The following is a 23,343-nucleotide window of genomic DNA, read 5'->3' on the forward strand; positions in this document are numbered from 1 at the left end:
GCCGCGTTCACCAAGAAGGTGACGGACTCCCTGCAGCGCATCAGGGACGGGACCGCGTCAGTCGGTCCGAAGGATCCTCCGCCTACGAAACCGGTGGAGAAACCACTTAAGGCGTCCACGCCCATCCATTTCACGTTGCCGCCGAAGACGGCGCCGAAGGCTTTCGCTCCTAAGGCAGTCGCCGGCGTGCCCGAAAAGGTCTCCTTGGCGCCGAAGCCGTCAGCGGTGGTCCCCGGCCCGCGACCTCGACGACCTTCAGTGGACGAGCATCAGGAACACTTCATCGATGGCGAAACGGGCAAGCTTTCCCTCCACAAGCGGAAAATCGCCCCAGAACGCCCAATGGAGTCTTACAAGATCCCTCTCAAGAAAAAGAAGGACTCTGCTTTCACTCCCGCCTTGGTGGAACCACTTTCCCCACAGACTCATAATGTTTCGCCCACTTACTCGGATGTGGACGCTGGAGAGGGGGATGATGAGGATGAGTACAGTTATCCTGTCTATACAGACCCTGAGGATACCAACGAACCCTGGGCAGCTGGTGGTGACCCAGGGGATCCTCAATCAGGACAAGATCCTCAACTTTTTTCTGCTAAAACTTCCCCTACAGAAGACTGCAGCTTTCAATGCCCTCATTGAGCGGGCAGCTAAAAATCACAACGTACAGCTCCAGGCTGACCCTGTGGATGTCAATTTCCTTTTTGATACTTTCTCAGTATCAGAAAAAACTGTTAAGACTCTGCCTATGCTGAAAGGTGTTTTAAAGCATGCTGCTGAGATCTTTAAAGAACCTACCAGGGCGAGGGTGATAAACCCTAGGATTGAGAAGAAATACAAGTCAGCGCCTACTGATCCTACCTACATCAAAGGACAGTTGCCTCTGGACTCCCTTGCTGTCTCGAATGCCCGGAAGAGGGCTAATTCTCAGACTACGGGTGATGCTCCTCCCCCAGACAAAGAATCCAAGGTCTTTGAGGCATCGGGGAAGAGGGTAGCAGCACAGGCAGCCAACATCTGGTGCATTTCTAACACACAAGCGCTTCTGGCGCGCTATGACAGGGCACACTACGACACACTGGAGACCCTGTTGCAGCACCTGCCTGATGAATACAAGGAGGCGGCTGAGATGCTGATTCAGGAAGGGAAGTTGATCTCTAACGCTTCAATTAAGTGCGCTCTTGACGCAACTGATACCGCTGCCAGAGCTATAAACACTAGTGTTATGCTACGGCGACATGCCTGGCTGAGAATCTCTGGATTTAAGCCAGAAATCCAAACCACCATCCTTAACCAAACAGTCAACCCAGATCACCTGTTTGGCCCGGAGGTTGACACCACCCTAGAAAAGATAAAAAAGGACACGGAGACTGCGAAATCCAAGGGTGCCTTACAGTCCCAGCAGTTTCGGGGTGGGTCTTTTCGTCGCTCAAGCACTAGAGGCGTTTCCAGGGGCCAGCTCTCCCAGTCCACGCAGTACTACAAGGGCAACACTCAGTCCACATACACCAACAAGAGTCGAGGTGCATATCGTGGTAACAGCACCAAGGGCAGAGGTTGTGGAAACAACAGCTCCAGATCCTCTGCCACCAGCAAACAGTGACGCCTTGTCACTGCCCCCGACCATACAACACCGGTTGGGGGGGAGACTCCAGCGATTCCTGCCCGTCTGGAAGTTCATCACCACAGACAGGTGGGTCAGGAAACTTATCCAATACAGTTATTGTCTGGAGTTAACATCCACTCCACCCAACATGCCCCCAAGAAACCGTCCTATGTCGGCCGAGCCTTTCTATGTCGGCCGAGCCTTTGCACTTATTGCAGAAAGAAGTTACCGTTATGCTTCAAAAAGGAGCAATAGAGCTCGTTCCCATGCAAGAAAGAGGTACAGGGGTGTACTCCCTGCATATCTTAATACCAAAGAGGACGGGTGCCTCAGGCCCATTCTGGACCTCAGGCCACTCAACCATTACATCCTGTCGGAGCACTTCCATATGCTGACCCTGCAGCAAGTGCTCCCGTTGCTCAGTCAAGGGGATTTTCTCGCAACTTTAGACCTAAAGGATGCGTACTTTCACATTCCACTGCACCCTTCACACAGGAAATACCTCCGGTTCACCATACAAAACCAGCACTACCAGTTCAAGGTTTTGCCTTTCAGTGTCACCAGGGCACCCAGGGTGTTCACAAAGTGCCTGGCGACAGTGGCGGCGCATCTCAGGAGATGGAACATCAACGTCTACCCTTATCTGGACGACTGGCTCATCCAGGCAAAGTCAGCCCAGCAGTGTGCCGCCCACATGTCCCACACCATTCACCTCCTGCACGATCTGGGATTCTCACTGAATTACCCAAAGTCCCACCTCCAACCCGCCCACATACGGCAGTATCTGGGTGCGACCATAAACACTCTGGCAGCCACAGCACAGCCAAATTCAGTGAGGGTCAGCAGCATTCAATCGCTGATACAGAAGTTCAGACCTCAACACTCGCTTCCAGCAAGAGTGTTCATGCAGTTGATAGGCATGATGGCCTCCTGCATTTCCATAGTCCCGCACGCAAGACTACATATGCGCCCGCTTCAGGACTGCTTAGCACGTCAGTGGACTCAGGCTCACGGGCAGTTGAAAGACCTAGTGTTGGTAAGCGGTCGGGCATACAACTCTCTGCATTGGTGGAATCCACGAAACCTTTGCAAGGGCCGACCGTTCCAAGAGCCTCTGCCACAGAACATCCTGACAACGGACGCCTCTCTCCAGGGATGGGGAGCTCATGTACTCCATTACACAGTGCAGGGACTATGGACTCAACAGCAACGTAAGATGCACATCAATGTTCTCGAACTGATGGCAATCTTCATGGCACTCAAAGCCTTCAAAGTACATCTGTGCAACAAGGTCGTGTTGATCCGGACGGACAACATGACAGCCATGTACTACATTCAAAAGCAGGGAGGAACACACTCTCCGCAGCTGTCTCATCTGGCTCAGAGCATGTGGAAGTGGGCCATTCAGAGGAATATCTTCCTCATGGCAGAACATCTCCCGGGCAAGGGCAATCAGATGGCGGAACTGCTCAGCAGGCACAGCCGCCAAATGCACGAGTGGGAGATACATCCATCAGTCCCTCACCCGTACTTCCAAATGTGGGGTCATCCAGAGATAGACCTGTTCGCCACAAGGGAGAACGCAAAATGCCAAGGCTTCGCTGCCAGGTTCCCACACCCGCAGTCGCAGGGCAATGCGATATGGATGAACTGGTCAGGCAAATTTGCGTACGCTTTTCCCCCAGCACCTCTGATACCGCTGGTGGCACGCAAGCTCAGGCAGCACTCCATGACTTTCATCCTGGTTGCTCCAATGTGGGCTCGCCAACCATGGTACACCACGTTTCTGGAGCTGTCCGTGGTACCGCATCAGAGGCTACGTCTCGCGCCCAGCCTTCTGACGCAGAGCCATGGCGACATTCAGCATCCAGATCCGCAACAGCTCAACCTGGCGATCTGGCTCCTGAAGTCTTAGAGTTTGGTTACCTACACTTGCCTTCTGACTGTATGGACATCATTCGGGAGGCAAGGAAGCCCACCACCAGAGCATGCTATGCGGCGAAATGGAAGCGGTTTGTCGTTTATTGTGCAGACTACAACATTAACCCGCTAGATGCGTCTATTCAGAATATCATCTGTTGCCTTTTCCATCTGTACAAATGTAATCTGGCCTATGCTTCCATTCGCATACATCTATCTGCGATGGCCGCTTATCTCCAGAACAGGCAGCACCTCTCACTCTTCAGAGTGCCTGCCATTAAGGCCTTTCTGGAAGGACTCAAACGAGTCATTCCTCCGCGGACTCCACCAGCTCCGGAGTGGAACCTCAATGTGGTCCTCACCCGGCTGATGGGTCCTCCCTTTGAACCACTGCATTCCTGCGAGATACAATTCTTGACGTGGAAAGTGGCTTTCCTCATAGCGATTACGTCGCTACGGCGGGTTAGTGAACTGCAAGCCCTAACTAACCAAGAGCCATTTATTCAAATTCATTCTAACAGGGTGGTGCTTCGCACTAACCCTAAATTCCTTCCTACGGTCGTGTCTCAATTCCATATCAACCAGACTATTGAATTGCCTGTTTTCTTCCAAAATCCTGAGTCATTGGCGGAGTGAATGCTCCACACCCTTGCCGTCAAAAGGGCCTTGATGTATTACATCGATAGGACCAAGGATTTTAGGAAGACTAAGCAACTCCTTGTTGCCTTTGCACCACACCACAAAGGTAACCCCATTTCCAAGGCTGGTATTGCTAGGTGGATCGTTAAATGTATCCAGATCTGCTATCTGAAAGCCAAACGTAGTCTCACCATTCCACCAAGGGCCCACTCCACCAGAAAGTTGGGGGCCTCTATGGCATTCCTTGGAAATATTCCTTTGGAAGACATATTTAGAGCAGCCACATGGTCTACCACACACACATTTACAAAGCATTATTGTGTTGATGTGCACTCCAAACAGCAGGCAGCTGTAGGGCAGGCTGTTCTCAAAACACTGTTCCAAACTGCTGCAGCTGGCACGGGCGGCCGCCGTTAATGGAGGACTGCTATGTATTCTATGCACAGATATGAATTCAGCAGCCCACATGCCTCGAACCGAATATGCTACTTACCAGTATGCATCTGTTCTTGGCATGTAGGGCTGCTGACATTCATATCGCCCGCCCTCCTCCCCGGCGCCTGTAGCAGCTGCAGAATTCACACATACTTCTAGCATGGTCATCATTCACTTAGTTTCACTCCATCTTGGCCACAATGGCTAAAAACAATCTGAGGATGGAGTCGATGCCCATGCGCACTGTAGTCCAGGGGAGAAGCCACCTATCTCGTGATACTTCGAAGACTCTTCCAGGACAACAATGTGCAATCATCCGGACCCAACACTAGGCGGCGATCTATGCACAGATATGAATGTCAGCAGCCCTACATGCCAAGAACAGATGCATACTGGTAAGTAGCATATTCGGTTCAGCTTATCATTCAAGCTGATACCTAGGTTTTGTACGTCTCAGCAGGTACCAAAGGTACAGCCGTGGGGATAGGCCAAAAACCAATTAGAAGTGCGGAAGGCGCTTTACCTACGGCACAATATAAAATCTCCCTTTTGTCACTATTAAATTGCAAGGAGTTATTTCTCAGCCGATGTACCATTTCTTGCATGCATGCATGAACATTTCCTAAAGAGACAGCATGATCCCCTTCCAGTGACAGATAAGCTGAGTGTCATCAGCATAATTCACAAGCCTAACATTATATGACTTGATAATAGCTATCAATGGACTCATATAAGCATTAAATAAAATTAGGCTAATCGTGGATCTCTGGGGTACACCATGTCCAATGTCAACAAATTCTGATTGATAGGGCGGGAGCCACTGCCTGCAGTCTATTGGCCAGATAAGATTGAAACCATCTCAGGGCCACATCCACCACCCCATTCCATCCAACCTCGCTAGAAGGACCGCATGATTAACCGTATCGAAGGCGGCAGACTGGTCCAGCAGAATCAATATAGCTGATTGTCCCCTGTCTGCATGCATTTGAAGGTCATCCAAAACGGTTATCAAAGCAGTCTATGACCCATGTCCTGGGCGGAAACCAAATTACGTATCCTCCAGCTTGTTGTTAGCCTCCAGAAACTGATAGTGCCCTACTCACCAGGCGCTCTGTGATCTTCACTAGATACGGTAAGAGGGAAATGGGTCTATAAGTCTTAGGGCACGTAGGATCAAACGTTGTTCCTTCAAGAGTGGTGTTATTATCGCTTGCTTCCAGCAGGGTGGTACTAATCCACTACTTAAGGATTGGCCACACAACTAGTGGAGGATCAGGAAGAGTTCGGGTCCTAACTCTTTCCAAATTTTATGAGGGAGGAGGGCCATAAGGCCAGCCTGAGGAAACACCTAAGGCTACTTTATTTAAGTCCTCCTCTGAGGGTAACTCAAAGTGATCTAGGAGGACCACCTGATCCAATGGCTTAGTCCAAACTGCCCGTTCCGTTGATTATTTGACAATGACCTCCCATCCACCACATCAGGGCCAGCCGAGTCCTCTACTTTCATCCCTTCGATGATCTTACTTTTCTTCTCCTCAAAGAAGAATGTTAAACTATCACATAGCTCCTATGGGGGGAGGATATTGTTTTTTTGTGCAATCAGGACTAGCAATGTCTTTCACTATTCTAAAAATGCTTTTGGTGCTATTAGGTGACTTCAGAATAACATCTGCAAAGTATTCTGCTTTTACAATAGCGATTTCTTTTTTGTAGCTAGCTATTTTCTCCTTTCATATTTCTTATTCATTTTCCGCATGCTCCTTCCTCCATTATCTCTGCTTGTTTGCATCCCTTTTTTAAGTTTCTCAATTTTTTATTATACCAAGGGGCAGACGGTCTCACCAGTTTCCTAATGTTTTTTTAAGGGGCAATCTGATCTAGCTTTCCATTTATAAGTCCACAGAATGCTGCATAGTTCTCATCCACCGGATTCCTAGGGTCAAACACCTAATTTATATGGAAAACTGAAGACATTTTTGCCCTCTTTAGCTGTCCCTTCCAGTCCATACCTGAAAAGCTTCTTCTCACCCTTCAGGTAGAGGCATTCATCCTGGGATTAACCACCTGAAACGTAACAAGGTGGTGATCAACCCACCGGTAGGATATTGTCCACTCCAATGGAGTCTTTTTCAGCAAAAATCAAATCCAATACATGTCCTGCCTTGTGAGTAGGTTCTGTGACCCATTGTGACAAGTTAAAATTCTCCCAAGATTGTTTAAGGTTTTTATAGCCTGAGTCCAGATTCCCATTAGTCCACAAGTTAAAATCTCCTAGGATTAGCAGTCTGGCATGGGTGAGTGCCATATTGCTAAAACCATCAGCCAGATCCTGTTGATGTTGCAGACTAACTGCCCCAGGAGGTCTGTAGCAAACCATACCAGTCAGTACATGTTCTGTATAATCTTTTAAAGAAAAACCCCTCAGTTCAATGCCTGTTACCTCATCTATATCTATTGGTGAGATATCCCATGAATCTTTAAAAATAATCCCAACCCCTCCACCTCTACCACTGGACCTAGGCTTGTGGAATACTTTATACCCAGGTGGGCAGGTCAGGTCCACCTCCATATCTGACCCTGAATACGTACAGGTCTCTGTCATAAACCGCACATCCAAATTGTGTGGTCACAAATCTCGTGGCGCTGCACACGAGACTGGATCGTACTCATAATAAAAACAGCTAGCAGACTGGCAACTGATCTCAAGGTAGAGATACAAACAATAGAAGTACGACTCAAAAATTACGAATCACCTGCCAATTTGAAGAAATACTTGGATGAACTTAACAAGACCTTGAATGAATTTGAAATCACACTAAAAGAAAACAAATACGAGAAACTAAAAAAAGACACCAGCCGATGGACAAAGTAGAGGATATATCCTTACATTAAAGATGACTACAAACCATCACGTGACAATACCACAGATGATGAATCATCAGATACTGGATCTAACAGCTCAAACTCGAGCAGAAATAAAAGTGCAAGATTTCAAGGCCCGCGAAGAAATTTCCGCCGCCCCAACTACCGCGGTATGAGGGGCTGGAATAATTACCAACAACCTATGATGTACCCTCCACAACAATACGGGCCACCTCCTTTCCCACATCCTCATGGATCTTTCCCACAATGGGGATACCAACAGCAAGACTTCAGCTATTTTGACCAACCGGCTCCTTTTTTAGGATCGCGCCAAGGACGGAACAAGGGGAGGAACCGGAGGGGGTCCACTGTACATTGGAACACCGGAGAGGAAGAAACCCCAAAGGTGTCAACAAGAATCATGACGGGCGCATTGAGGACCCAGAAATGAATCTAGTGGTCAACCTGACCAACACTGAATTAACTGAACCTCAAAGGAAAGTATTGGAGAAAGGCTTGGGATACGTCCCCACTGCCAACATGGATAAATTCCATCTCTGTAAAGAGATCCAAGAATTTATAAGACGACTAAAACTCCAGGTCTTCTTTAAAGACAAAGAGGATAACAGCGAACAAGGTGATACTGGGCTGAAACCCAAATCCACTTTTACTCCAATGGATAACACCCTCCCCATCGAACTTCTTACCTTCGAAAAAGCGGTTATGAAGGACCTCGATGACCTCGACCCACGAGACAGAAAAATTTTCCAGAACATTTCCAATGAAGAAAGACAAGCACTGCGGGAACTGAGTAACAACACAAATATCGTAATAAAGCCAGCAGACAAGGGGGGAGCCATCGTGATACAGAGCAGAGAACAGTATGACAAGGAGTGTACCAGACTGTTACAAGACCAACGCAATTATGCAGTCCTTTGCAATGACCCCACCGAAATTATAACCATCAAGATCAAAACAATGGTGGAGGAAGCCTTGACCCACAATTGGATCACGCAAAAGGAGGGAGAATTCCTATGTCAGAAGAAACCGAAAACACCATATCTATACACCCTACCAAAGATCCACAAGAATCTGCAGAACCCTCCGGGAAGACCGATCGTCTCAGGGATTGGGTCGGTACTAGAACCTGTATCTAGGTTCGCAGACGCCTTCCTTAGACCCATTGTCCAAAGAACATCTACGTATCTCAAAGATACGAAGGATGTGCTGAACTTACTTGAAGATTTGACATTTGACCCAAACATACAACTTTTAATCAGTTGCGATGTCGAGAGTCTTTATACGAGCTTGCCCCACAATGAGACTCTTGCGATAATCGAAGACGTATTATTTGAAGACGATTGGGATTACCAAACCCCACGCAATGTGGTTGCTGAGTGTTGCTCTCTGGCGCTCAAAGAGAATTTCTTCGAGTACAATGGCACCCTCTACCTCCAGAGACACGGGACCAGCATGGGGAGCACATTTGCTGCCAGCATAGCTGGTCTGTATGTGCATCAATTGGAGGCCAAAAAGATACTACACCACAGTAACCCTTTCAGACCAAACATCAGGGTTTGGAAAAGATACATCGATGATATCCTTATCATCTGGGATGGAGATGAGAGGGTCGCAAAACAGTTCCTAACCTGGTTGAACTTCCAAGATGAATTTCTAAAATTCACCAGTGTCACCTCCAACAGCAATCTTGTATTTCTAGATCTAAATATCTTTCCAAAAGATGGCAGACTGATGACAACAACCCATTTCAAGAGCACCTCCAAAAACTGTTTGCTCATGTATCAGAGCTTCCACCCAAAACATTTACGGGATAATCTACCATATGGCCAGTTCCTGCGCCTCCGCAGGAACTGTACAGAAATAGGTAATTTTAAGGAACAGTCAAAGGACCTGCGAAAGAAATTGGAAACTCGGAGATACCCAAACAAGATTATAGATCAGGCCTACAAGAGGGCAAGAAACAGTTGCAGAGAGAGCCTCCTTGAAGAAAAGATACCTAAAGAGGAGGACCGCAGACCCATCTGTGTCACCACGTACAACACAAGTTCAGATCAGGTGACTAAAATCATTACAAAGAATTGGAAAATCTTAAACAGTGGTGGATTAGAGATACCGAACCCTATTTGTACCCACAAGAAAGCGCAAAGTGTCAAAGATATTCTGGTCCATACCAGACCAAAGATGGAAAGGATCAACTTATCAAGAAATTCCAACTTTGTACAAGGACACTACCCGTGTGGGGGATGTAAGGTGTGCTGCCTAACCAGAAAAAGTAAGACACTAACTTTCAATAATGGAACAAAATGGGAACAGAGAGGCTTCAGCAACTGCAACAGTCTGAATGTTGTGTATTTGATCACCTGCCCGTGCAAACTGGAATATGTGGGTATGACTAGCCGGGCCGTGAAGATTAGGATAGGTGAACACAAGAGCACCATAAAATGCAAAAAAACCAGCACAAAACTAACTAACCATTTCTTAGAGAAGGGCCACAGACCTGAGGACATCTCTTGGACTGTCATAGAGCAAGTGAGAACTACCTTCACGAAAAAGAACAGAGATGGGTTTTCCTTATTAAATCCAACAAGAATGGTCTGAACGACGAAATACCATGGGGCCAACTGTGACCGAGTCTGCAAATTGGAGTCCTCAGTGACTTCATCTGCCTGTGCTGAACATTTTTCTTGCATTAAATACAATATGTATCTCCTAGTGCCACAAACTTAACCTGACATTCGGATCCCTCAGCGATTTCATCTGCTTGTGTCCAACTCTTTTTTCTGCATCAAAAATAACATGTAATATCAAGGTGCCACAACCTAGTTTGATACCTGGATTCTGCAGTGTCTCTAAGTGTGTGCGCTGACCTCAATCCCTGTATCATAAACAATATGTAACACGAGTGCCATAAATCACTATTGCCTGAGCATCCGCACCTGGCCGCAACATGAATGATCTAACAACTTGGATTTCACAATTTCTAACAAATAACCCCCCTCTCTGCTGTGCTTTAACCTCTCCAGAGAAAGATCGCTCTGTGTAGGTCACTAGCACTTTCACCAATGCCTCGCCTACAATTCTGGCACATCCTATTTTTATTTTTATTTTTATTTATCCTCTTGTTTGGTCCCACTCCGAGATTTTAGATCACTATATTTGTGAGGCCGATAAATGACATGAATAAACCAATGCCTGTCAACTTAGGAACTCGATGTATTTATCAAAGACCATCTTCCTCTCATTTCCCCTGAGTATTTGAGAATACATCAGCTGTATTTATTCACTTTGCGACCCCTTTTTCGACCATCATGGTCCGTTCCACCTTTATTGGGTCCTGAATATCATTTTATTATTTTGTATGTCGCGCTTGCAAAACAATAACAATTTTTTCTAAAACAAAAAACAAAAAAGAAGAAGAAAGACTTCCTGGAACTAAGCTCCCACGCGCCGGCTGTTCCACTCCAGACAGCCATTTTGGAGTCAGCGGTCTAGTTTCTCACTGACACGAGGCAGACAACACGATCTGTTCTGTTTTCAAATACCCGTGAACAGCGCAATGGCAGTAACTCACGGAGCGGCACAAGGGTAGGAATGAGGCATTGGACTCGGGAGGTGTATGTAAGTAATAGACTCTGACCACGAGTTTTTAACAATTTTGGTCATGGTGGCAACAGTTTAACTATGCAGAGATCGGCGATTCACTGAAGGGTGCGGTTTTCTTTTACAGACCACCGAATGAGAAACCCTTCGCTTGCCGACTCATGGGGCATGACTCTTATGTCTAATGAGTATGTATCAACATCTTTATTTTGGACAGGGATTGTGAAACGCATCAACTTAGGATGTACATGTATATACTCTTTTTAACTGTGAGGGCATTTCGTTACTCTGAACTCTTCCCATTTAATGGTGCTGTCTGTTTGCATTGAGTGACGTGTGTGTGTGGATTTGGAGTTGACATACTCTTCATATCAATGAAGCAAACAATATGATGCAACAGAGGAGTGAGACATTTCCATTCCTTTACATGTGAAGCCTGTAGTGTGTGCTTCCTATGTGCAATTCTGCAACCAAATGGTTTTCTCTGGATACAAAGTTTAGGATATAGACATCCTACACACGCAGTAATCTATTGTGCTTTGTTTCTCCCCCCTTTTTTCCATTCTTCTTTTACAGAGACCGCATTAGGTCAATATTTTGGACTTAATATTTTTGACTTAATTACGAGATAACTATTAATCTCTCAACTGGGCCAGCTCATGCCCCTTAGTCCAAACTGGCAGCTTATTTTTGCTGCTAGTTTGTAGGACAATAGGCTTACATATTTATAACCGAGCATTTCCTGTAGGGACCAGTAGAAGGTCCTGATGAGTAGACAGTAGGGGACTGTCTACGAAACATGTTGACCAGGTAGTTAACTAATTGTTTTACCACAAAACCCCCTTCTTAATATTCCCAGCTAGAGATATGAATAAATAATTTTTTTCTACTAGCCAGGCAATTTCTAACATTTTTTTTAAAACCATTTTTCACTTTCACTAGTTAGGTCCCTACACTTCACTGACACTTTCTGCACTTACACATAGCCTTTGTCATAAATATCTAGTGCTCCCGCGTAGTCCGCTGGTCGCAGCACGCCCCGCCCCGTAGAGGGACGGGAAGACCCCCATGATGAAGCATGACACTACTGGATTTTTTTAGTGTGTGAGGGGTATTTTAAAAGCACATAAATGCTCTCATCTTTCCATTGTTTAAGAGAGAGCTGTCCCACTGAAAATATAAACATAAAAATTAAAAATAAAAACCACTACACGTTGATAGAATCTCTTTGTTTATACTTGAAAGAACACCAGCCTGGTGTCTACTAGGTGTCTCACCTAGGAAGAAAATGTGAGTACAACAGCTAGTATGTAGTTCGCCAAAGATGTAGAGTTGGGTAATAGTGTCTCAAGGGCTGTGGAAAGAAGAAAAGTTGCAGTGTAGAAAGCTAGTGTGCTATAAAGAAAGTGGTGAGATAAAATTGACTAACATGGCGCGCTGCCCAATGAGCCCGCTCGATCACCATAAAACCTTTATTGAGATGGTCACCATGGTGCCAAAATTAATAGCAGAGTGAAAAATGGATGTAAACAAATATTACCATTTATGAAGTAGATCAAACGGTCAACATGTTTCAGCCTTGGAAGGCTTTCACCACTCTGCAAAATGCGCCTTCTGTCATGCTGCTGGTTGGGGAATTAATTCCACTTTACTCCCTTCGGCCTTAGGACTAAAGTGGACTTCTTCCACCAACCAGTAATACGCCAGGAGATGCATTTACAGAGTGGTGGACAAAGGGGGCGTGGCTTCCAACAACCTCTTAGCAGTCCAGCTGTGTGGGGCTTACTGGAGGTAACAGGAGGGGAAGTTGGCCCCCATGGACCCTCAAGAGCCAAAGGGACTTCATCCCTCAACTAGTAGTGCACCAGGAGGTTGTTTCCAGAGTAATGGAGAAAGGGGGCGTGGCCTCAGACAACCTCTCAGCAATCCTGCTGTGTGGGATTTATTGGAGATAACAGGAAGTGTAGTTGGCCCCCAAGGACGACCTTGGGGGCCAACTACCCCTCCTGTTACTTCCAGTAAGTCCCACACAGCGGGATTGTTAAAAGGACTTCGGAGAGCACTGTCTAAATGGTAAAACCAGCAAACCCGTGGGCCCCGCTTCAGCACAAGGGACAGCCAGGACAATTCTGCATCCGGGCCCTATGAGCTAGGCAAAATTCAACTGACGTACCCTGGTCCTGGAACCCGCATAACCTTATCACCTGTGGTATCCACTGAACTCGACCTGCAAATGAACGATTGTCACTAGAGTTTTTTCCCCATCGACCGCAGAGTTAAATATTGCAGGAGTGAAAAGGAACTCATTTAATTTTCCTTTTAAAATCCTTACCTCCAGTTATACTCATCTGGTTGTCTTTGTTTTGGTGTCTACTTCTATAAAAAGCTGCCTTATTTTTATAAATTGGTGTCTGATTTCTTTTTAGTTGTGTTAATTAAGTTGTGTCCATGGTGGTACTCTGAAATGCTCAACACAAGTTCCTGTAGTAAAGCCTGACTGTTCTGTGCCACACTACCAGGACAGAGCTAGGGATTTATTTGTGTGAATCTAAAGGGCCTATTTGGGGTATTGTGAAGGTAATGCATAATGAAGCCTAACTAGCCTCATAACCAGTACCTCACTTTCCTATATTAATTAAAAGACTATCCAATCCCTGAAATATACGGACGGCTATGGGGCATTGCTTGTTTAGAACTACATAGAGACACCTGGGCAAAAACTCCATCTTAGCCACTGCAATCCTGCTGCAATGGACAACGGCAGCGTGCTCCAAAAAAACACCGACTCATTCAAGCCCCACAGCACCTTACCCATATTATACTGATACTGCTTTTCAGGAGTTTATGCCACTTGTATCCCCAGATAGCAAATTCCCATCGTAAACCCAGGTCCAGGAGGGAGACTGAACCTTTGCCAGACAGCCATGTGAGTGGAAATATTAAGGACTTGTCAACATGCACCATGAGCCCCAAACGCTGCTCAGATTGTTGAACTGCAGACATCCAAATGGGCACCGAACACTGCGGATCCCTCATATACACCAGTGCATCGTCAGCGTAAAGGGATATTATATGCTCTGAATCCCCCAGCCATATCCTTAACCCCTGTAGCAGCACCCGCTGGTGGATCGCCAGTGGCTCCGTGGCAAGAGCGACAGGAGCAGAGACAAGGAGCATGTCTGCATCTTCCAGCACACACACCACACCACCCCACATCACACCCCACCCCCGATTTGAGTGTACTTATATTGGACTTAAATCGACGTTGGTCCTCATATTCACATCCTCGTTAATCATGGAGAGCGGGCTGTAGAAGCCAAGCTTCTCAGGGTGTCTATCTGGCGTGGGGAGCATGACTATAAGGGCTTCCCTCATAGGCTGAGGAAGGATCCCCACGTCCCTAGCTACATTAAAGGCCTCTATCAATTTCTCATTACCTCCTCTTTAGTGAATGATACCTCTAGTTTGTTCCACTGTGTGTGCTTAAGTCGGTGGTTATTCTAGACCCTCCATAAACTCCTTTATGGCAGTCTGGTCACAGCCATTCCACCTCAAATATAGCGTCTTCAGGTATTTCCAGAGTTCTCGGTTGGACGAGGCTGCGTCTTAACTAATCTATTATCGCTCGTCATGAGGGATATGATTAAGTGTGTTTGTCGTTCCCTACAAAGTAGCTGTGCCAAAAGCCTGCCAGGCCTACCTCCCTCTTTGTGCAGTAACTGCTGATACTACTTCAGGGTAAATCGATCCAGTCAGTACCATGTCTGCCACACCACATGCCTGACACTCACTATCTCACCCTGCAAAGTGGAATGGCCCTTATCTCCACTCTGAGGCTATACTTACTCATCCTTGTGGGGCTTTAAGTCCTTGCACAACTGTTGTTTGATTCCGTAAACCTTAATGAGGTACTCCCCGCGCAGTACAACCTAAGTGTGTCCCTTTGTTAGCTCTGATCTCGGTGGACCATCAGTTATGGGTGAGGCAGCGTTCCAGGACCTCCCTTACGTCTGCATGGAAAGCCCTGTTTCGCAACATCTCTGGTACAAGTGCCGTGTTGGAATGGGAGGCACCTCACAGCACCATTCATTTGTAAGGAGAACCGAGGCATGATCAGACAGGAACTACCCAAGTGTTCCACAATAGCTACCTGAGCCCCCAGCCCCAGTGCCACAAGTATTCTGTCCAATCGGCTATGCATGCTGTGTGTACTCAAATGGTATGTGAATTCCATCCCTATTGGCTGCAGGGTCCTCCACTTATTAAAGCAGTCTACTCGTAACATTACCTCTTCCAATGCCCCAGTAATGCTCAATTTCGTGTTATGTTTAGGGGGTGACCTATCCATACCACAAATTGAAGTCTCCAGCCCAAATGAGCTGTGTCCATGTGTGGCGCAAACACTTTCAGCACTTTCCAAAAGAAAGATTTATCATCGCAGTTGAGGGCATATACATTCAGTAAAGCTATGTCCCTACCATCCAGCTGCCCGGGAAAAGCAGGTGCCTACCCTCCACTCCCGCCTGAGCCGAAAAGGAACTTTATGGGAAATCCTCGTCGCCACCCCCCCTCGCATATGAGGAGAACCTGGACATATACAGCTGTCCCCTACATTTCTTTTTCAGTTTGTCCACCTCAGGGCCTGTGAGATCACTTTCCTGAAGGAAGACAATCCCTGTCCTATAGTATCTAAAGTACATATCTCAATATACCTATATATGTATGTATCTATACCCTATGTCACTTTGTATAGTCGTGCAGACCTCTTGCATTCTATGTATGGATTTTAACTTCTCCTGCCATAGGTAGGGATGTAGAAACCGCCAAACCCCACCTCTATAGTACTGGAACTTACCACCGCCCATATGCATCCGACGTCGTCGCAAAAGGGGGAGCCTGCTGGCCTCCGTCTCCCCCTCTTTCCCTTGGGAATCAATGTGTCTATATTGTGCCTGAAATAGAAACGCTGCTATGCCAAGAACTTGTGAAAGTTAAAACAATGAAACCTCTTCCCCCACCCACCCCGCAATAAACATCAAACCAACCATCCTGGAGATTTTTCCTCATGATGCTACTGAGTATCTACACCTTCCTTCCCTCCCCCCACTCGCTGTGGCATCTATGTCCCTATGCTATGTAAAGGCTCTCAACAAAGAACATAGACATTAATATGCGGTGAGCCCCACAAAACCAGCGGGAAACTCGCAGGCCGGACCCATAGAACTCACCAGCTTTCAACGCTATAGAATGCAGAGGGGGTAGGAACATAAGAAAAAGCTAAGAAGAATCAATAACTCAAGAAGGAGGAGAGGTAGAGCACATTGCACCATCTGCCTCACCCCTGCATCAAGGACACCAGGTAGAAATTGTTCTCCTATGGAGAAGGATAAGTGACAAGAAACTAGTTGCCCACCGCTCCCTCCCAACCGCAACACACCCCTTAGGCACCGTGCAATGGGAGAGGAGGAAAGACATACCCCACCCTCTTCAAGGATCAAGCAACAAAAGGGGGAGAGAGAAAACATGGGGCTGGGAACATATGGCGCAACATAATACTCTGTCACCCTGGTGGCACCCAGAGCCCACATCATACAGTATAGTCAGTAAAAGACTCCGCTTGCATCTGATATTGATATTGCTTCGTCCTCATCCCAACTCTGGGCCTTCCCCGGAAAACTCCAGTAGTAACAGCCGTCGTCCCATCCTGATGCACTTCAATTCTGGAGCCACCAGAAACAACGTCCATGCCCCTCTCCGTAGAGCCGCTTGGCCTTGTTGATCCACTCCACCCTCTGCCGCCAGAACCCCCAGGCGCGCTGCCCAATGAGCCCGCTCGATCACCAAAAACGGGGATAACTGGGTGGGGTCCATGACACTTAGGAGCTGTTGTTCCAAGAAGGTTTCCATATTGTTCCCTTCCTGTCCTTCAGGGAATTCGACAAAGTACAGGTTTCACCACCGTGACCTGCCCTCAGAGTCCACTAGGCGGTCGTAACGCTTTTTTGTTTTCTCTGTATATCCAAATACCATGTACTGCAACTGCTTCACCTCCTTAGAAAGGCTGTCGACCCTTGCCTCAGTCTCCAGAGACCTCTGCGTCACCTTGCACACATCCGCCCTCAGAAGATTGTCTCTATACAAACTAATGGTTGCAAGAATCTCTGCAGCTCCCCCTCCCTTTCTGGTCCGTCAGATGTGTCACTGTCCTGGGTGTTCCTGGAAATGGGTCCATACTGGTTTGTTGATGCCTGGGGCAACTGTCCCAGCCCATGGTGGCAGACCAGCCACCCGTGTCCCAAATGTCAAAAGGGGGTGGGGTAGAGTCTGTAACAGGGCTTAGGGCAGGAGTCCAAATGTAAGCCAAACCCTCAATTGGCCAGTCTCTGTAGGGATGAGTTTGTGTGAACTAATTGAGTTTTTGGATGCTTAAAGAATGTGTGTGTCTGCTGTGAAGATTGATTGAATGTTTGTAGGGGTGTGTGAGATGTTTTTGAAATATTTTTGTATGCATCATCATTGACATGTTTTGTCTACTTTGCTCTGGTGTCTTGTAAAAAAAGATACATTTATACTAAAGAAAAGAAATAAACTTTGAATATTTTTCTATAATGAGTTGATTCTGATTACGGTTGTTTTGTTTTCTGGTTTCAGTGAGCTTACTACTGCGAATCTAAATGTAGGACTCTAGTAGAGCCTTAATATACAGTAGATGGGGCAGACTGTTTTGTTCTTTGAATAAGCCTTTGTATCCCCTGCCAGTCTGCTCTATATTTGTATCTTCAGGGGGCCCCCCTTCTATTGATTGGTCTGTAGAGAGCGTCACTATACCCTCCGCAGGGGCCACCGTGCCTCGTGTGCAGATAGCGGGACAGGAATAGGGGCAACGAGAATGCTGGCAGCACCAATCCAGTACTCCTCCAGTGGTGCTGAGTTATTGGGGGGCTCTCCCCAGCTTTTTTCCCTGGACATCTCTACACAGTCTGCACAGGAGGCCTCCAGTCCTCCCAAGCCTTGGCGGCATGGGCCAGTCACCTTTGGAACTGACAGTCAGTGCTGTAGTAGCACCTCCCCTGTTCCATCCAGGGGCCATGGTCAGGATCCTTAGCCCTCTGGGTCTGCAGCATCCTTCAAGTATCCCTGAGGCAGCTCTTTACCAGTAGGCCGCCTCTGCCACAGTCTCCATGTGATCACCGGGGTTAATGGTGCCGTCACTTCTTCACCGAGTGCTGGTGCCCCTCGCAGGCCAAATCATCTCAACTGCATCTCCGATTGTCCTTTGCGGCGCCCCAGCATCTTTTGGAGGACAAAACTTCTTAGCGGCACCCCCTGCAGAGCCGGCATTCGGGCGAAGCTGCAACGCCATCCCGCCTCCTTCATCGTGGGGCAGCTACGCGCAGCCCAGGGAGCCTTGCAGCCAAAGACCCTGGACCACTGACATGTTGCCCGGAGTCACGGCTGCCGTTGATCCAACAGTTCACCTTACTGCCCCCCCAGAACACTCTGAGGATCCAGGCTGTGGCAATGCCTTAATGAAGCACTCGTTCAGGGCTTAAGGAGAACAGGATGCTGACAGATGACAAAGGGGCGAGTGGAGCCTCACCTCAGAGCATGTTGTCATCCATCTTGTCAACACCCCCCCCCCCCCCCCCCTCCAAGTAGAGATTTTAAAAATATATATTTTAGTTTGGGATTGTTTATTTAGTAGTAAAAGTGGTACTAAGAGGAAAACATTGTAGTGTTTAGACCCACAGTGTGCCTTTCATTTCAGTAATGTTGGGCTGAGGACTACAACATTTGTGTGAAAATGTTCATTGCCTTTTCTGGGGAAGTGGTCCAGAAGCAAACCTTATTCTGTTTGTGAGCTTTGCATCAAACTGTGTTAATTTTTGGCCACAAAGAACCTAACTAAACAGCTTACGACCCATTCCACTAGAGCGAAGGCTGAGACTATGGTTCTAGGTCGGGTTGCTGGTGTTTGGACATCTGTCAAGCCGTTGCTTAGGCTTTCATCCGTACTTTCACTAGACTGGCTTGATTTCCACAGGGAGGGCCTATTAAAAATCCTTCTTTGAAGGAGCATTGTTTTGGTATGCATTCATAGGCTGAGGATTATCCTGGTCGATGTGTCCATCACAACAATTTGTTACTTCCCTTCGGTAACATTTATTGTAGTGGATAATCTATCTAACGCCAGATTTGACTGACCATTGCTTCTCCATTCGGTGTTGCGAACATCAGGTTTAATAAGGTCCTATGTGAGATTTCTCCACTGATCATCTTCATTTCAGTCTGATCAGTGACGTTTTGTGTTTGAGGGCATGGAAAATAAGAGAGTAAACTGATGTCTGTGCGTGCCTATATATGTCCCCATGTCATGATGTCCGAGGTGGAATGGAGTCACCATGGAATGGAATGGAATGGAGTCACCACCTACCAGCACATACAAGGTATTGTTTGAGTTGCTAGACCCAGTTAAGTACCTGGGGAGATTCAAAAGATGTGGAATTTGATGGTAGGTAGAGTATCAACTAGAACGTTTTTTAACTGAAGGTACGTAATTTATGCTTCAAACTCTGAACCCCCACCAGGAAACATTAGTCTACTCACATATTTAGTCCATCTAATCATCTCAATCACCTCCCTATGATTTGTTACCAATTTGTTACCATGCTATGAAATAATGTGTGCTGCCGTCTTACACTCCATGAGTCTTGTGGAAGTGCTTGCAAACATATAAAAACAAATACAAAAGAATCATTAAATGAGTCAACTGCCCTGCAAATTTTACATCAGAAAATATTGTCATTTGGTTATGAAAGCAATGTTTTAAAAAAATTTGCAATTGTTCATCAAAAAAAGAAGTAAATTAAATCTAACTTTTTTCTTTTATATTTTTTAGGGAGAAGAAATTACCAAAGAGGAAATTGACATTCTTAGTGATGCCTGTTCAAAACTAATTGAGCAAAAGAAATTGCTTACAAAGGAGAGAGAAGAATTGGAAGAACTCAAGGATGATGTTCAAGAATATAGTGAGGTACTGTCTAAAAATGAAAACTCAAATTTATTTTTTATGCTCAGGTATTTTGGATATTCAAGTAAAATTAAATTAGGTGAATTATGCCCACCACAAGTTATGTTTGGTAAGTGCAATCCAGTATACTTGTATGGGTAGTTCAGCTGAATCCCCATTTCCAAATCTATTACAAACAGACGGCAAGTAAACAAAAAAATTAAATGCTAATCATATTGCAGTATTTGCTGTAGAGTTTATGATTTGGGAAACTATTATTTTTAGCAGCATGATTAGTGAATTGTGGGTAAACGGGACCACTACCATGGGTGGTTCTTATTCTATTTCCCTTGACCTAAAGCAGCAAGGTGGTAGCCAGAAAAAGAATATATCTACATCTAAAATTCTAATGAAAGAGCGAGTGATGCACGTCCAGCACTCCTATAGGGGTTCCCATCGTTCTATTCTTTCTTCCTTACATAACTAATTTTTTGTCTTTTTTCCTTCTATCTATCCAGCCACTCTTGGATCTGTCCATCATTCTTCCTATCTTCTTTCTATCCAGCCACTCTTTTTTCGATCTGTCCATCATTCTATCTTTCCCATCCTTATCTCAAGCAATCCGTTTAGTCTTTTTTTTCCTTTTGTCCCTCCATCTGTCCATTCGATCATCCATACTTGTTCACAGAATAATCAGAGCACTCAATTGGTACAAAGAATTCGCCTATGACGAAACAGTGTAGATGAATAAATGTCCACTTTAATCCATGAAAGGGTCAATGGGTAGATAATCACAGATCCTCAAATCAAAAAAGTCGATTTCCTACAACTGACAAAGTTTCCAACATAAATGGAGTTGTGCATCCGTCATAGAAAAATTCCGCCAACATGTGTTTTGTCAATCGGTAGGTAATAACTTGACTTCACCAGGCTAAAAATTCAATAGATAAAAACAATCAAACCCTAGAAAGCACTGATGACCCAAACTCTTGGTTTATTTATTGTTTTTATCCAATTTATAAGCCATCAGAATAAAACATTTGTAAATCTTTCTCAACTAAAACTCCTAAGGATATCGAAGGGAGGTTGGCATTTTTGCTTATGGATAAAGAGAATTTTCCTTTTGCCAAAAGATTTGCACTTCAATGGAGGCAACGCACAAGAGGAGACATACAGTTTCCTGAGCATGATTCATTTGGTACAGCACTTGCTGCCATGTCCCAGGTTAACAAACCAGATACTTATGCCTCTAGGCACTTTCTAGAGGATCCAGCTATATTAAAGAAGACATATTTAAAAGATTCATCTTCAAAAGAAACCTCCTTGACGACAAGACCATCTAGGACATCACCTCCACCGACGATGAGACTGTCAATGGCGACCATCCCACTAACGACGACATTGTCGACTAGAAGGTCGACACCCACCACGCCGTTGACGGAAAAACACCATCGAGAGCCACACAGCATAAGATATAGGATGAAATGATTTTCACCATTATTGCTGACAAATCCACCTCCAGCTCAAATATTGCAGTAATATCAGGAAGACAGTAGTGATAATGCCTCATTGACAGCTTACAGCTCAACATAATTTGATGTAAGGTGTATCCCAGATTTTGGTGATGAAGGAATCAAACACGAGGAGACCTACAATGAATATGTTTACCAGCAGGAGTGTATTTCTAGGAGTACTCGAATAGGTATGAGGCAGACACCACCAAGATTGCATAGCCAACCTGATGTGGTCCAAGTGCCGGTGGCATTTTTATAAACCTTGCATGAGATGATAAATACTTTCAACAAATTAGCACAGCAATCAACCAGTAACCCTAACATGGAGTACTCTGCCACCTCCTCCCGTTTCTCCTTTACTGGTTTCACCTCCTCAGCAGCCATCACAGCTACCCCATCCTCCAAAGCCGAGGGGATCTGTTCAAGGGGAGGACATGAATGATGTTTACTCGAATGGTTCTGTATATCCTGATCGAGATGAGGAGGAAGGTGAGCTTCTACCACACAGTGACAGATAAAATGTTAATTGACTGGAATTCATTGCTCCAAGTGGAAATTATGACATCTCAGGATTTTACAGAGAACATCGCTAAATTTTATTCATTGATTAAAACAGCTGCCAAGAAATTCAACACACCAATGACGTCTGTAGATCAACCATGCTTTCTCTGTGACTTTAAAAAGCAACCTCAGAAATCTATTAAGTCCATACCCATTCTTGACTATGTCTGGTTGGAAGGTTTGAAATTAATGAAGACAACTGCTACTGTTCCTGCAGTAGCCTACAGCAAAAATATACGGTGCACTAAACTGGATTCTGTCATTTCTTCAGTAGCTCAGAGAAGAACTAAGACCCCAAAAATGCCATCCTCCAGTCTGCCAGACAAGGATTGCAAACCCATTGATAATCTGAGCTCAAGAATTTGGTCTATGGCAGCAACTTCGATTAGGGCAGCCAATGTCCTAGCAATTCTAGTTTGCAATTATCACCAGATGTGGCATGACATCGCTCCATTACTGCAACTCTTTCTTGAGAATACGAGGAAAGTGGCGAGAGCTATCCTAAAGGAAGGAGAGCTAACTTTTTCCTTCATTATTGACGTTGCCATGGTTGCTTTGAACAAAGACTTTTGCCAAAAGGCAGGGGGTACTGTACTAAGCAGACAAGGCATTTTGATGGCCTCACCATTTTTGTTTTTTTGGTAAACAAAAAAAGTGTTGATAAAGCTTCATAGGGTCTTAACACTGACACCTCAAAGGTGCTAGGGCATTTGAAGTAACGTAGATTTGGGACATCTAGTCCTCGAGAAGATGTCAAACTTTCATAGCAAGATTCAATCTGTACGAAGGTCAGGTTGCGTTCATATTATCCTTAAACAAAGTTTGCCTGGATACGATCAAGGATTCTCTGCTAATCAGAACCAAAGATAGTCTTACGGAATGACTTCAGAAAGGAATAGAAGTTCCTCACAAGCACAAAGCAATGGCAGTCAGAAATAGCTTGACTCCAGGCCTGTACCCCCTTTTCTGTCTGGTCCTCAGAAGGTGGGTGGGGGAGGATTTCCCCATTTGGTTCTGTATGGAAGAACGTACCATCGGACAAATTGTCCAATCAGGCCATACGTAGAAATTCATCCAGAGAATCCTATTTTGTCCACCTAAAAAAGAACATCATCTTTATTTAAAAGGGCTTCAAATGGAAATTCTAACGTTTCTCCTCAAAGGAGCTATGGAAATTG

The 23,343-nt window shown here is 45.7% G+C and overlaps 1 protein-coding gene across 1 annotated transcript in view; it reads left to right on the forward strand.

Annotated features, from left to right (window-relative positions):
• LETM1 (leucine zipper and EF-hand containing transmembrane protein 1) overlaps positions 1-23,343 on the forward strand; it is a 733,094-nt gene that overhangs the window by 598,717 nt on the left and 111,034 nt on the right. The window contains exon 11 of the mRNA XM_086964211.1: positions 19,980-20,114. Within this exon, the coding sequence (XP_086820337.1) occupies positions 19,980-20,114 (135 nt within the window). The remainder of the gene's footprint in view (positions 1-19,979; positions 20,115-23,343) is intronic.

The sequence above is a fragment of the Lissotriton vulgaris genome, chromosome 3_2 (genome assembly GCF_964263255.1).
Source record: "Lissotriton vulgaris chromosome 3_2, aLisVul1.2, whole genome shotgun sequence".
NCBI classification, from domain to species: domain Eukaryota; kingdom Metazoa; phylum Chordata; class Amphibia; order Caudata; family Salamandridae; genus Lissotriton; species Lissotriton vulgaris.